This window comes from Symphodus melops (assembly GCF_947650265.1).
Source record: "Symphodus melops genome assembly, chromosome: 1".
Taxonomy (NCBI): domain Eukaryota; kingdom Metazoa; phylum Chordata; class Actinopteri; order Labriformes; family Labridae; genus Symphodus; species Symphodus melops.
In genome coordinates, this window is record NC_136691.1 from 46,694,657 (window position 1) to 46,709,210 (window position 14,554).

Here is a 14,554-nt window from a genome sequence, read left to right on the forward strand (position 1 = left end):
TTAGCCTGCTCCCTGAATAGAAAATAAACTTTACGGTAACCCGACCATAAGGCAAGCTGGGTGGTCGTGCTACCCAGTTTATAGATCCCATCATTCATTTGCTCTCACATCCTGAATGGTAGCCTAGGCATATTTCAATTCCCATTCTGGCTTTAAAATAATGACTTTATCACTCATACAGCGTTTTTATTGCTGATTTTGATTTCGCCGGTGTTATGAAGACGAACTCATGCAGTAGTGAATTATCTTGCAGTGTCCACGCTCTCTGGAAACAAACCCCTCCCCTCCAAACTGCGAGCATGTCTCTCCTCTCTACCTGCAGTGTCTCACCTGCCACAGGTGAGAGGAGGTCGTCTGCTGTCATGTCATGAGGGCTTCTTTTTCCATGTTGGTGTGCCATCTTTTCTTTTTAAATGTAGACCTAGTTAAATAACAAATAGAAGTTGGACAACCCACACTGGTGAGTTATTGATGTATGATTATTATCTGTGTGACATTTCGTGCTGTCCTTGAAGCCGTTTGCATACAAGTTCTTATTATTGTGCTAGGCATATACAGATTAATAGGCTGAAGTTTTAACACAGGATTACTCGTGTTTTATGGACAGGTGAGCAAAGGTCTTGTATAAGGATGTATCCTGATTGACACCATCTCAGGTGTGCATATTCCTCTGTAGTCAGTATTTTCATCACCTTGGCTCCATATAAAGGATATTAGGTCATCTTTCGGTGATATATGTATCATTTAAAGTTGAATAATTACTTACAAATGAATAACTTAGTCCAAGAATGAAAGAAAATAGAAAATGTCACTGTGATGGTGTCATGATGCCTATGACAAGGTGCTCTCATCTAAAGTACATTACATTATATACTAATGTTAACCCATACACTGCTTTGTTAGAGTATAATGCTGATTGTGTTTTACAATAGAAGTCTAGAGTTGAGACTACACTGGACTGTTTGTTGTAAACAGATTTACACAAACGTTGATTAGATTTGAAACTACACCACCAGAAGAATCTTTTCACAGTTGAAATAATTCTGTTCTGTTTAGGTTTACTTGGAAGCAAACTTTTTTGGCTGATTTTGCAGATGAAAAGACAGTTTCTTTATGTCAGTGAAATCTTAACTTATGTTATAATACACTTATATAATAATATAAATGTTGTAAAGTAGAATGATAACATATATGTAGTTATATAAATGTGCTTCCTTTGGATGGGATGCCCGCACATGTCCTGCAAGTCTTGTCTACAACATACAAATATTTGTTGGTTGTTCTTGTTGTTTTCCCCTCATGGTTCCTGTGTTTTTGGTGAAAACAAGGTGCACAGCCAAGTCACAGGTTTTGCCACCTCATTAACCGCATGCTGGTGATGTCACTTCCTTTTCAGGACACAGGTCTTTGGGATGAGGAGAGATCTTAGGCTGGCGCTGCTCCTGCTGCTGTCTGCAGCTTTAGAGTCCAACAGTGAGTGGCTTGAATGACTTTATCTCTGGCTTATAATATGATGTCAAAATGTGTCAGTGGGACTATAACATTAGTGATATTTTGACATATAGTTAGGGTTTTATTATCACAACATTTAAAATAGTTTTTAAATCTACAAAAATCTTTTGGATCAAATGAATCCTGAAGCCCTAATAAGTTGGTGGACCAATTGTGTTTGTTGGATACAGCCAGGCTTAGACTTTATACGTAATTCCATTTGCCTAGCTAAGCTAACTGGTTTGTAGCTCTACGAAGTTGTATAACATTACATGCTGATGTTAGCTTCTGGTTTATCGAAAAAAAAATGTGTTGCTATACTTGACAACAACAACAATACTGCTCACCAAATGAGAAAAAAAAAGACTACTTCCTGAAAAAAGTGCAAAAGTGCACTTTTTCTGATCCCCTTTTTGTGTTTAAAAGAGACATTGGACTTACGTTTCTCCAGTCCAATGGAGATGAGATTTGATAAGGTGTTGAAGTATTGGGATTTGCAATTCTTTTTGTGCCAAAATGGAAAGGTTTTTTTGTAACATTGTTGTCGCCAGGCATGTCTCCACCAGGCAAACCAACCCTGCTGGGCTGCAGGTCCCCTGAGAAAGAGACATTTACATGCTGGTGGGAGCCAGGCCCAGACGGAGGTTTGCTCACAACACAACGCCTCTATTATGAGAGAGAAAGGTCAGTGCACAGTTCAGAATTTATATTATTTATTTATTTATTTTTTTTTTTTGGCATGATGCCCTACTACAGCAACAGGTCACAATACAGATGCAGACACGTTTTGGGAGCAAAGAAAGTAAAGCCAGGGTTTTATTCACAGTGCACTGTATGTTTCTTACACCCTATAGACCACCAGACCGGCCTTAACTTTGAGATTCTTTTTTTACCCACCCTTAAAGCAAGTAAAAGTAAAGCTGTTGGCGGGCAGGTGACTGGAAATACCAGCTCCCTTGTTCACACAATTGTGTTCAGTCAACTGAGCACAAACTTTTTTTTGCAGTTCAGCGAAACCTGCAGACTCTGAATGCTTCAGCTGTGTGAAATTGACTCACCCTGGCAGAAAGACAACAATCAAAATAAAAGACAGTTTAAGATGTTTCACAGATGGCAGCAGTAGACCGGCACTATTTTGCCAGAATTTCCCACAGATCAAAATGGTTACATAAAAAAAACCTGCTAATGTTACCTGCTAACTGCAGAGCATCATCAACTCATGTCTTGGTCACTTAAGGTCTTGTTTTGCCTTTGTACAGAATGGAGGGAACACAAGAGTGTCCAGACTATCAGTCGGCTGGCAAGAACTCCTGTTTCTTCGACAAGAACCACACCTCCATCTGGGTGGACTACTTCTTGACCGTGGTGGCCTTTAATGACCTCGGAAATGCCACTTCAGACCCCCTTAAAATAGATGTGATGGAAATTGGTAAGCAGATTACATGAAACAATCAATCAAACCAAAGTAGAGAAACATTGAGTATAATTAGCACCTTGATGTTCCCTCTACATTGATTAACGTCAACAAAATGTGCTATGTTTGTAAGGGAAGACTGTGTCAAAGGAAGAAAGCAAAAATGCACAATAACAAAGTCTGTTTAAAAATTGATAAAGCAAACTTTAATCCATCACAAATATTCTCTACTCTGCTGCAAAATATTTTTTCTCTGGGTTTTCAAAATAACCCGAAAAAAAATCACAGATAAACAATAACTCAAAGTTCAAGTTTGAGTCAGGGACAAATCCCTTCACAAAGTAATAAAAAGCTTTTTACTGAAGTGTTTTTGTGTCACTACGATAAAAAGAACCCTCTGTAACACTTTGAAATATTGATGACCACTAGAACTGTGCATTCTTTTAGCACAGTATGATTGGGCATTCATCTTTCCGGAGGACTCTGAAAGGACAATGACAGAAGGCCACAAATTAAAACCCTGAACAGAAGACGAGGAGCTATTTGGTGCTCATTTTGAAACTTGTGTTCAGACTGTGATCAAATTTCGTATTTATTTGCTCGTGCAGGTTGTTAATTCATGTTTTCAGTATGCAGTCTGTTTTCACATTTTTTTAAAAATCAAAATATCTGAACTACAGAATGGATCTCAACAAATTCATGCATTGCTCTAATATTAGATGTAGCCCCACACCTTCTTGTTAAATGGGAAAAAATTACTTTGGTGATACTCTTCTCAGCTATTACCATTATTGATTCCAATACCAGAAACCTGAAAAACCAGCTAGGACCAGATTTGTACATTTATGCTATTTAGCAATGTTAGGCCTGTTTAGAAATCTGTTGAGCATTTAACCCATTGAAGCCATAAACATAATGATATAATCAGTGTCAATGTGAGGAAATTGAGATGAGAAGAGAACGCACACCGTATTTTTTCAGAGGTGCTGCTGATGGAGTACAAAATAGGAGGAAGAGAGAAAATGTCGCACACTCAACTCCAAATGCAAAGAGATGACTTGACAAAGGCTTTGTCGGCCGAAACGTTGTCATATAAATCTTTTTGCATTTGGAGTTGAGTGTGCAGAGTTTCTCTCTTTAGCATGTTGTACTAGACAGTATTTTACCTATGAAAACTCTGAGCAAGTTGGTGGGATTAGCTTTCTATGTGTTTGTCTTACAGTGAAGCCCGACCCTCCTGAAAATGTGACCGTGCTGGTGAGGGACATAGAGGGCAATCCACATCTTCATGTCAGTTATGAGCATCCACAAAACACAGATACCAAGTCTGGCTGGGTCACAATTAAATATAAACTAAGAGTCAAACAGGGAAACAACAAGTGGAAGGTGAGTTTTTAAATCAACTTGCATCCAAAATGTTAACTAATTTAAAGTACATTTAACATCAGGTCAAATAGTATCACAGCTGTGTTTATTCACATTTTGGTTTCAGAAAACAAATCGCTTTTTTTCTCTCTTTTTTTATAAATGTGTCTTGTGTGGGACAGAACAGTTCTTCTTTAATACACTGTGATCTGCACACAAAGTGGCCGCCTCACTGCCAATGTATAGTATTGTGTACTGCTATCACTTTAAAATGTTTTGACTTTATAGGATCAATACTTGACGCTAGTGGTGACAGGGAGATGAAACACTCATCAGCAGATAATCAGCAACATTTTCATTTGAAGTTTTCTTAAGTAGAAATGCAATAAAGTTAAACTAAATATTAGAGATGTTCCCAGTTCTCCCTGACAATAAGATAGTCTATCATATTTGGAGAAACATGATTTAGAGGCTATGGGAGGTTTTGATTGACTTTTCCTTACATTGTACGGAATAATAAAACAAATTGTTGGCTGAAAAGTTGATCACAATATCATCTTTAGTTTCACCTTTTTTTTCCGAAGCAAGTCCCTTGTTTTTTTAACAAAGACTTGCTCTTCCCCTCTGTAGGAGTACATGTCAGGCACACAAACTCATTTCAGCCTGTACAGCGTCAGTCCCGGGGTGGAGTACACAGTTCAGGTGTGCTGTAGGTTAGACCACGGCTTCTGGAGTGAGTGGAGCAACACTTCCTGTGTGAAAATCCCAAACTGTAAGTATATGAAGCTCTTCGTTTAATATTTGGCTCCATGGTGGCATGAAAGCTATAAGAAGGCCTATGAATAATATACACACTTTATTCTTCTCCTTTTTCTTTTTTTTTATGTTAAACAAGATCTTCAGGACCAGAGACCTTTTGGGATTTTAGTTTCCACCCTGTGTGTAATCACATTAATAGCAACAATGAGTATCTTGGTAATAAAGAGAAAATAGTAAGTAACTCCTGCAGAAAAATGTCTGTTACATATTGTATAAAGTCAAGATGATAATTTGACTCATTAGTCCCTCTTGTTCCTGTAGCTTGAAGCAGTGTTTTCTGCCCCCTGTTCCTGGTCCAAAGATAACTGGAGTTGATTTTCAACTTCTTAAGGTAACAGTGAATCTGCATTATGTTTCCTACACATTAAAACAGTTTATCAGGATGCAACAATATCAGTGGTGAAGTGATAATATACTGAATAAGCTTTAACTGACCATTTCAGAGTGGTCCAACCGAAGATGTGATCAATGCTCTGAACCAGAACTTTCCTCTTATGGTGGCCTGGAAGGATCAGATGGAGGATTACTTAATTGTCACTGAAAATGACTTTGGATTTGAGCCACATCCCTTCATCTCTCCAAGAAGGAAGAATAGCTCGACGTTTTCTTTTGGTTTGTGCTTTCACTCTGATATTCAAAGCCAGGAGTCAAGACCCGGCCGAAATGACCAGGAGAAAGCAGGAAAAAGAAAGAATGATTTAAATCATTTTGTACAAAGCAACAAGTCTCTCTCTGGGACAAGTTTCTCAAACATAGAGCAAACACAGCTGCATACTCACAAGCAGCAGGACACAATTATGAACTTTGGTATCTCAGAAGCAACACAACAGAGTCAGTCAAGCCATGACAACACTGTCAAATCACTCACAAACAGTGGCTATGTGGCTATTCAAAAACAGGAGGAAAACAAAAAGGAGGATGTGAAAATGCTACACTACAGCAGAGTGAAAGAGATGAACTCTGATCATACCCTCTTCCTGGAAGAAGAAAATGTTAGCAGCTCTGGCTACATGGATGTCCAGAGACAGGAGAACACAGAGGGTTACAGCAGAGTGAAAGAGGTGGAAGGTGATAGTATGTTCATCCTGCAGAATCAAATCTACTCTGTTGACACCTACGATAAAGTGGATGAAAACAATTCCATAGAGCGTGACCTTCAGATGCCAAGAAACGTGACTGGACCAAGTAAAGCTTGGGACTGTGCAGACCTCAGCAGTGGCTATGTAGATACTATTCCTGTATTACCTTTGATGTGAAGTTTCCTATTTGTACGTGCAGTGTCCAAGTACAAATAAAAATGATCTCATGTGAAACAATATCAAATAGTATCCTGTTTTTTGTTGGAGTGTCGTGACAGAAGCAACGGACATTCCTTTACAACGGACTGTTGATCTTCTGATTTATTTTTTTGAAGCACCACGAGCAGGATGACATTTTTAATTTCAAGTGAAGTCTCAGCAAACAAAAGTCCTGATCCTTAAAGCCGATATTCATATCAGAGAATAACGTGCTGGAGTGCATCTGACATCAAGTTTTTGTCATCTTTGAAAATGTTTATTAAAAGTTTCTTTCATGATAAAAGAAAAGATAATTTTTTTTGAAACAATCTGAAATTTCAGATTGTGAATTTGACCTCAATGCAAATCACACTTTCATAGACTTTTAACAATCAGCACATTTTCATATTTTTAACAGAAAAATTACACATCAGTGCATGAAAACTCTGTATGGTATGCATTTACATTTTTCCAGGAAATGTATCTGTACTCCATACTAAATGAGTTCATATTAATAGATTCATTAAATAACTGGATCAAAAAAAAAAAAATATCTTCACAAGAACATCACGTCTTTTGTGTAATTCAGTTCGTACATTCCTAGTGTTCACAGTTTGAATTGTTCACTACCACACACTTTGTTGAACCACCTTAAAGTAAAGACTATCATAGCTCACTGTTTAGAAAAATTCACCACCTGATTTTGGAAAATAAGAGAAAAAAAAATTGATAGCCAGTCACACGTGGCGCTTCAGAAAATCGAATATCATTTACAGCCAATCACGAGATGCATCAAGATGAGTAGCACTTTGAAAGTCTCGCACAGTTAAACAACCACAGAAAATTCCTTCTTGTGGAATTATGTTCAGACATCAGTTATATGTCTCTGGTTGTTAATCACACCTTAAACTTTTGGAAAACAAAAACGCCCCCAAAAGCTACAAAGTGAAGTTCTTCAGCATAAATCTGAGTACAGATAAGAGAAAGTATTTGTGAAAAGTACGCTCAAAGTTTCCACAATGTTGCACTTAAGTAATCCTATGAACCAATTCACAGCTGATTAAGGAGGCAATGGATGTATGGTGTTGAGTCACTGAGCAAAGGAATGCAAAGAAATGAATAGCGGTAGCTGTAATCCCACATAGTAGCTCAGTCGGTAGAGGAGGCGCTCTATGTACTGAGGTCACAGTCCTTGTCACTACAGTCGCAGGTTCAACTCGTGATCTTGATGCTATTTGGTGGATTTAATTCCCAACTCTGCACATTTCCTCTCAGTCTATATCTCCAACCCAATAAAGGCCATAAAAAGCCCCCCAAAATATATCAAGGACAGTTAACATTTACGTTGGTTTTAAACATCATTTTTCCACGATTACTGGTATCTTATTGGTCCTCATATGAGCCTGTGTAAGACCCCGACTATGAAACTGAAATGCCCACTGTCCTATGTCTCCCTTCATTTCCAGGTCACACTCCAAGTCAAACAAAAACAGAAGCTTATGAAGAGAAGAAAAATAAATGCCTCATATAACAGCTCATCAAAACCCACAGTGTAAAAACTGATAGTGCCTTAGTATTTAATAACTGACTGACATTCTGCTCACATTTGCTACATGAACTTCTCTACATCCTGTTCACACACGTCATGAATGAAAATTCCTCTTTTAGGATCTGTAAGTGACTGGATTGGTCCAACAACATAGTATTTTCCCTCTCCAGTTTATAACCCACAAGCACACTCTTTAAGTACACAGCCTTGGGTTGATTATCTTGAACTCAAACACAAAAATATAAACTTCCTAAAAACAAAATATAGGATTTCATAATTAATTGCAAACATTATCAACATGATTATTTTCCTGAAAAAGTCTCCAGATTGAGGTCAAGTCCATTCTCCTTTTTCCTAAGCTGGTGATTATCGTATGTGTTGTTGTTGTTTTTTTTCCTTTTCCTTTTAGGCACAGAAGGTTGGCCACTGTCAACTCTCTTCATCTTCATTGAGGATTTCAGAGAATTCACTGTCCAAGCACATGGAGCTCATCTGCTCCTCAAAGTTCAACAACTTGTGGTTGTAGTCCTTCTCCAACATCTTCTTCCACATTTTTACTAGAAAAAGGGAAGAGACAATAAATTGCATGGATTTAAAAGATTAAGCCATAAAATGACAGCTTTAACTTGGTTGAACTTTATGGTTATTAGATCCAATGAAGACCAAATATCAAAACCATGTTGCCTCTGGAAAGTAACTTACTGTATTCTGCTTCCTCCGGCTGTGTGGTGTCTGCACTGGGCTCAGACTCCTCTGTTGGACTGCTGATCTCCAGCTCTTCTTCTGTCTGCTCCAGGCTCGACATCATCACCTCATATGCTCGTCTGGCCTCCGAGGACAGCTCGATCATCTTATGGTAGAAGTCCTGCAGGTTAAGAACACGCGTACCGTAAATACATAAACGCTCGTTTCAAGAGAAACGGTGTCGGTGTGAGATTTGAGTCCACTGAATAATAACCTGACCTGTGCACCATCATAGTTGAAGATGCCAACAAGGCTCACAGGCACTGCCTTGTTGACGCATCGACCCAAAGCTTTCCTCGAGAGGGCAAAGACAAAAGGCACTCCCTGTTCCCGACAAGTGTCAATGATCGTGTAAAGAGCCTCGTCCAGGCCTCCTGGAATCAGACAAAATAATTGTTTTTTGAAAAGGAGACTCTTCCATTTATGCAATATCACCATTTCACATCTTTACCTTTTTAGTAAATGAGTGTGAGGCAAGTTTTCACTAAACCCGTCATCATCTGACAATGCACACATTCAGCTTCATTAACCTGGAAACTACTTTTATATGTTGGCTATTCGTCCAAACTACTAAAACCACAGATGAGCCGTGTTGAAACCACTCTGTGAATTCATATTTTTAACGTACTGATTGGCACAGCAGCCAACAGCATGCTGACATTTATGTTCCCCAAAAAATAAAGTAAAAAAAAAAAAAAAAACTTCAATCAGACCCCAGGTACCTTTTGACTGGATGCGTTCACAGTTGGGTGAGATGACAACACATTTGACCTTCCTGAGTTTGAGGTGCTTCAGGACCTCTCTGAGCCCCATCACAATGCGTCTCTTCATGCGGGCCTTCATGGGATCCTTCTGGTACAGGCGGTCCTGGAAACGGACCAGCTCCTTCAGCAGATCCGTCACACAATTGTCCACGTCTTTACTCAGCATTTGGCTGCAATAGCTGAAGTGAAGCAATGTACATCACACGTCAGCACAAATTAGAGTAAAACTGAATTAAGATGGAATTCTCCCATATTTCTGAACGAAGCACACACGATACAGGGACTATGAATTACAACTCTTTGTTCTACAGTTAAAATGACACGCTTTCTCTTACTCTCGGAACTTTCTGCTGTGGATTTTTGGTCTATTGGTTGGGAGAGTGGTGGCTGAGGTGGTTTGTTGCTCTGCAGTTTTTTCTTCTTCTTTTTCAGGCTCTTGATCAACGTCTCTCTCCATCTGGTTTGAGCCATTTAAGTCGGACTGATCCTCATCGGGCTCCTCGGTACAACTCTCCACTTCATCTGATGTCCAGGATCGCAAAATACAAATCCAACATTAGGTATAATAATAGAGAGGATCCGATTTGCTCCATTAATTCAGGCCCCTTTGTGCCTTACCTGTGGCATTTGTGTCACACTGGTCTTCTTCTGCAGCTTTGTCCGCACTTAACTCATCTTCAGGCAGCAGCCCCCTCTCGTCCAGCAGGCGTCTTTGTTTTCTCTCCTCCCTTTCTTTCAAAATGATCTAAGGATCAGGTAGAAGTAAACTGAGGCAGCCATCGAGCAGAAACACAATCCTTAATATATATAGTGCATCTTTTATGACTCTCATAGTAAGTAAGTTGAAGTACCTTCTTAAGGGGAGTGGGTTTCTTGGCTTTGGGCACTTCTCTCTGTTTCCCTTTCTTCACCAAAGGGCTGGTGGAGTCCAGGGGATTGTGAGCAATTTTATCCTGCTGCCACGGCACCTTCTTCTGGACTAATGGCTGCTTCTGGACTACAGGTAGTCCTCCACCAACTAAAACCACATGATACTGCATTTTAAAAGGGATTTATTCTGGACTAGGAACAGGTTTTATAAGACACAAGAAGTGAAGAGTCAAATTCTGTTTTTATGTAGTTCTATTGAAGAGGGAGAGAGAGATTAGGAAGCTGCTGTAGAAAGTCCACCAGGCTGACCACTTCCCACCTGAAAGAATGACTGGCTTGGCATCCTGCTTGGCTTTCTGAGATTGTTGCTTCTTTTCCAGGGCTGCTAACATGTTTCCGATGTCCAGCTGAACAGGAACTTTGCTCTTCTTCCCAGACCCCTTTTCAGTTTTCTAAAAAAAAAAAGAAAAAAAAGAATCCATACTATTTTCTCCAGGACTGATATAATCTGTTTACAATTAAACATGAATAATGTCCAACCTGAGCTTTTTTAGCCGTCTCTGTGGGCAGAGTGTTTGCTGCAGTCGATGTTTCCTTGGTTTGTCCAGCCGTTTGGTGCTGAACACTTCCTCTTTGGTTTTCCTGGAAAATAGTACATAGATTTTGTATGTATTTTGTATTATGTATTAATCAGTTTTGTTAAAAAAAAAAAAAAAAAAGGGAAGAAAAACAATTGATGATATTTACCTCATTGCATAGATTTACTGCATTGGTGCTTGATATCCATCTATTCGTTCCAGTAAAAGCAACACTCAAGCCTGGAAACTCCTCTTCATCCTGTCAGCAGACCAACAAAAAACATCTTCATCAATATTTCTAAAAAGAAAAAAAAAATTAATAATAAATATTAAGAAGGACATTGTATTGACCTCAAATTTTGGGGGCTCTTGATAAACTGCTGGGACTTCGGTATCAGCTTCTACGTCTTCTCCTGCACCTCGAGCCTTTTTCTTCTTTTTCTTTCGTCTTTTCTTTCCTGATGATTCATCTCCCTGCTCGGTATCCTCCATCTGGCAAGAAATGAAATGGGGCGACAGAAAACAATGTTCAAACGCTCGGCGGCACAAGAAAACACAAAATGTCTTTTATTACCTACCGAAGCAGCTGATGCAAATCAAACGCATATTGTGTTTCTTAGTGTGAGGGTTATTTTTTAATTGTGAACGATTAGGTAATAAGTAGATGTTCGAGGCATCGGTCTTAATGACTGTGAAGAGTTCCTACAAAGTAAGGTAGGTCGGCAGTAAACATTGACTTCATGATGTAAATATTTGACTTCGCCTATAAGACGACATAAGATTATGTTGTTTAAGTCCTCTGTAAATAAAATATCAATCTTCTCACCTTGTACTCCTTTCAAATGCTATTCAGTCACATTCAGTACTTTTGGAGACTTCCAGGATCTGAAGGCTAAATTTGACAATGAAACTTATTTGCTGACAATCTAAACCAAACAATTCATCTAACCTGAATGTTATGACTGCTGGTTGTCTTTTCTTCAGGGACGTGTTTCTTTGGAGGCTGAGAGGCGACATTAGCCCAGGAAGTCACCACTGGCTGATCTGTTCACAGTTAGAAAGTATGATCAGTACCCAACATGGAACTGACCCTTGACTCGTGTCCTTTAAAGGATGCTTAGAGACCCACCTGATGAAGCAGCAGATGAATCAGGCCGAGTATTCGAGGCAGTTTGTTTGGGGTCCGACTGTGCAGGGAAACTTCTCTCTCCAGACTGTTGGGAAGAGGATTTTTTTTTTTTTATTCAACCAAACTAACAAAACCAGCCGAACAAACCTAAAACAATCCTGTTCCATGTAAATCTCTCCAATGATGTCTTTCATCACTCAAATGAGTGTCCTTACAATCTGTACCTGCTATATACACATAATAACACTTCTGATAAACTCACCTTCCCGGAAGAGGCCAGTCTCTGAGAAAAAGGAGCCCAGCATTCTTTTTTAACTTGAGGAGGGCCGGCTTTGTGTCGTGTAACATCAGCTAGTTCTGGGAAATCAGTCATCTTCACCTCAAATGGAACTGAGGCTGCCTCTGATGGTTTTGACTTCTCTGCAGGGTTTGGGCCAGATCTGCCACCTCTGACGCCTTTTTGTCCCGTCACAAGCAGGAAAATATGGTGAATTCAGGCGTTTTTACAACATGATATTTGGTCATGAGGGGAAACAAATATCAGTCTTATGTGATATCTACCCTTTCTATGTGCATCCTGTTGATTCTTCCCCATTACTCTACCATGAGCAGGAGAGTAGTTGTTGGGTTTTGAAGTCTGTGAAGGTAGATAAAAGAAGAACTGACATTCATATGATGACTGAAGATGGTTAAGACAACATTGCGGCGCTCAAAAAGAAGCGAACGCCAACCTGTGGGTCCCGTTCAGGCCTCTCTCTCTGCAAGAAACCATTATTGGTCTCTCTAACACGGCGGGTGCTGCTGTAGCCATGAGTCCTCAACACATCTCCACCTCTTCCCGCAGGAGCTCCACTTGCTCTGGGTGGACTCTGCTTAAGGCTCACGCCTGGCCTGTTCCTCCAGGGTTCAGAAAACAACAGGTTTTAAAAAGGTGCGTCTTCAGGTGAGAGCATTCCTGTGTTCTAGGTTGTTTTGGAAGCTCAAAGTGTTCTCAAGCTTTATATGCTCTTAGTGTGAAAAAGTAATAGAACATAAATCCATGTATATGTCCATACGCCCCCTTGAAGGAAGAGGTTTACGTTGTTGCTTTGGTCAAATGTTCAATCTTTCTTTGGATCAAAAATGATGATGTAATGATCACCTAACTCAGCATTGAGTTGTTATACTTCTAGATATTCTACAACCTCAACTTAGCAGTCAGCTTTATTGGCTCTACAGTAAAGTATTTTAAAATTCAAACTACATTTGAAGGGTCCATCTCTTTCTGGCCTTTTGCAATGATGATAACCCTTGGCAATTGCTTACAACGATAGTAAAAATTAGAGACAATTGAGTGTTTTAATAAACAGGGTACATCTGCAGAAAAAATGTAAGCATATTTGAAAACACATCCAGTTACATATCGGTACGTTTCTAATGGGGAAACAACAAAGATATCTCCTCTAAGAACATGGAAAAAAATGATGAAACAAAATAATGAAAACAAAGAGTGAGATCAGTGAGTTTTCTCTCCTACCTATTTAAAGCCTGCTCGGACACATGAGGGTTTGGTAAAAGCAGAGGTGTTGATGGAGCTGTGTGAGGCTCTACACGGTCCTTCCTCTGTCCTCTCTGATGCTTTTGGTCAGCAGATGAGACTTTGAGCTGCTGGAGAAAGTAAAGATAGTCTGTCATCCATCAATGCATCCGTCTATCAGTCATCATCGACAGTCTGCAGAAACACGACCTTTGACAATCACGTTGCTGGCTGCAGCTCAATCGAATTCATGTATTGCCAGTTAAGTAACCAAAGTGCGATCACGGTATTAAAACATATAATACTTATAGTTTTATTTATTTGTTATTACAGTTCACGCATAATGAGCTCAAAGTAACATGTCATCAAACACTGCAACTTTACGGGAAACCTGTCAACACATTTTACAATAACTCACATCGTCTACTTTTATTTCGTGTGGCCATATCAGGTGTTTGACAACTTTGCAACAGTTGAAGTTTGGTAAAAAATAAAATAATAAAAATAACTTGCTTTAAACATGGACGGTACAGGCTAGCTTGCTAGCTGGCTAAAAACAACTATTCTGTTACTTTTGGTACCTACCTTCTCCATTTTCAGGATTTTCTCACACACAGTCAAGTTTCCGCATGTTCAACCGATATTAAATGTGTTGTCAAAGTCCCTTTTACATCAATGTCACATTTATCAGCGGGAATACTGCGTTGGCTAACAGGGCTAAGCAACCTGTTTGATAGCATAGCAGTAGTTAGCAGCTAGCTGGATGAACTGTGTGAAACAGCTGATGTTTAACGTGTGCGCAGTTAGACGAGCCAACAGCGACACCTCCTGGATCACAGCGGAACAAACGCGTATCGCGAATAAAATGTTTCAATGTAAAAACAGTCCAGGTGTATATTCTTTTGGTTTAAAAGAAAAGGTTTGAAGTAATTTGTTAATTAGTTATTCTCAAGATTTATCACAAGTTATTCACACAAAGTACTACTGGAGTGTCTGTTTTTTTAACATAAGCACATACGTGTGCATTACTTTTTGCCT

The 14,554-nt window shown here is 39.3% G+C and overlaps 2 protein-coding genes across 4 annotated transcripts; one reads left to right on the forward strand and one right to left on the reverse strand.

The window, feature by feature from the left end:
* The first annotated feature begins 292 nt into the window (after window positions 1-292).
* prlrb (prolactin receptor b) lies at window positions 293-6,462 on the forward strand. The gene is made up of 9 exons (XM_079342325.1): window positions 293-460; window positions 1,397-1,473; window positions 2,043-2,175; window positions 2,751-2,920; window positions 4,128-4,291; window positions 4,901-5,042; window positions 5,166-5,262; window positions 5,351-5,420; window positions 5,533-6,462. Exons 2-9 carry the CDS (start codon window positions 1,413-1,415, stop codon window positions 6,343-6,345), a joined length of 1,650 nt encoding a protein of 549 aa, XP_079198451.1. The 5' UTR covers window positions 293-460; window positions 1,397-1,412; the 3' UTR covers window positions 6,346-6,462.
* Window positions 6,463-6,858: 396 nt separating this feature from the next.
* LOC306825657 (selenocysteine insertion sequence-binding protein 2-like) lies at window positions 6,859-14,344 on the reverse strand. Of its 3 annotated transcripts, none has more exons than XM_079346538.1 (18): window positions 14,102-14,344; window positions 13,517-13,644; window positions 12,732-12,897; window positions 12,562-12,637; window positions 12,263-12,456; window positions 12,001-12,085; window positions 11,821-11,915; window positions 11,223-11,363; window positions 11,041-11,130; window positions 10,834-10,935; window positions 10,613-10,745; window positions 10,275-10,441; window positions 10,042-10,168; window positions 9,759-9,945; window positions 9,382-9,602; window positions 8,879-9,033; window positions 8,618-8,780; window positions 6,859-8,472 (listed from the first exon to the last, which is right to left on the reverse strand). In XM_079346538.1, the coding sequence occupies exons 1-18, from the start codon at window positions 14,108-14,110 to the stop codon at window positions 8,345-8,347; spliced, it is 2,367 nt and encodes a 788-aa protein (XP_079202664.1). In that variant the 5' UTR covers window positions 14,111-14,344; the 3' UTR covers window positions 6,859-8,344. The 3 variants fall into 3 exon arrangements, with proteins under 3 accessions (XP_079202664.1, XP_079202665.1, XP_079202663.1); XM_079346539.1 differs by having other exon boundaries at window positions 12,732-12,891; window positions 13,517-13,647; XM_079346537.1 differs by having other exon boundaries at window positions 13,517-13,647; window positions 14,102-14,343.
* Between the last annotated feature and the right edge of the window lie 210 nt (window positions 14,345-14,554).

What these genes read in the sequence shown, in the direction of transcription:
- prlrb (XM_079342325.1), top strand. Translation starts at nt 1,413, where the DNA reads ATGAGGAGAGATCTTAGGCTGGCGCTGCTCCTGCTGCTGTCTGCAGCT. An exon ending in AATAGATGTGATGGAAATTG is followed by an intron (nt 2,921 to 4,127) that starts GTAAGCAGATTA and finishes TTTGTCTTACAG; the next exon opens with TGAAGCCCGACCCTCCTGAA. An exon ending in AGGGAAACAACAAGTGGAAG is followed by an intron (nt 4,292 to 4,900) that starts GTGAGTTTTTAA and finishes TCCCCTCTGTAG; the next exon opens with GAGTACATGTCAGGCACACA.
- LOC306825657 (XM_079346537.1), bottom strand. An exon ending in ACAGGATGCACATAGAAAGG is followed by an intron (nt 12,457 to 12,561) that starts GTAGATATCACA and finishes CGGGACAAAAAG; the next exon opens with GCGTCAGAGGTGGCAGATCT. An exon ending in AAGAGCCCCCAAAATTTGAG is followed by an intron (nt 11,131 to 11,222) that starts GTCAATACAATG and finishes GTCTGCTGACAG; the next exon opens with GATGAAGAGGAGTTTCCAGG.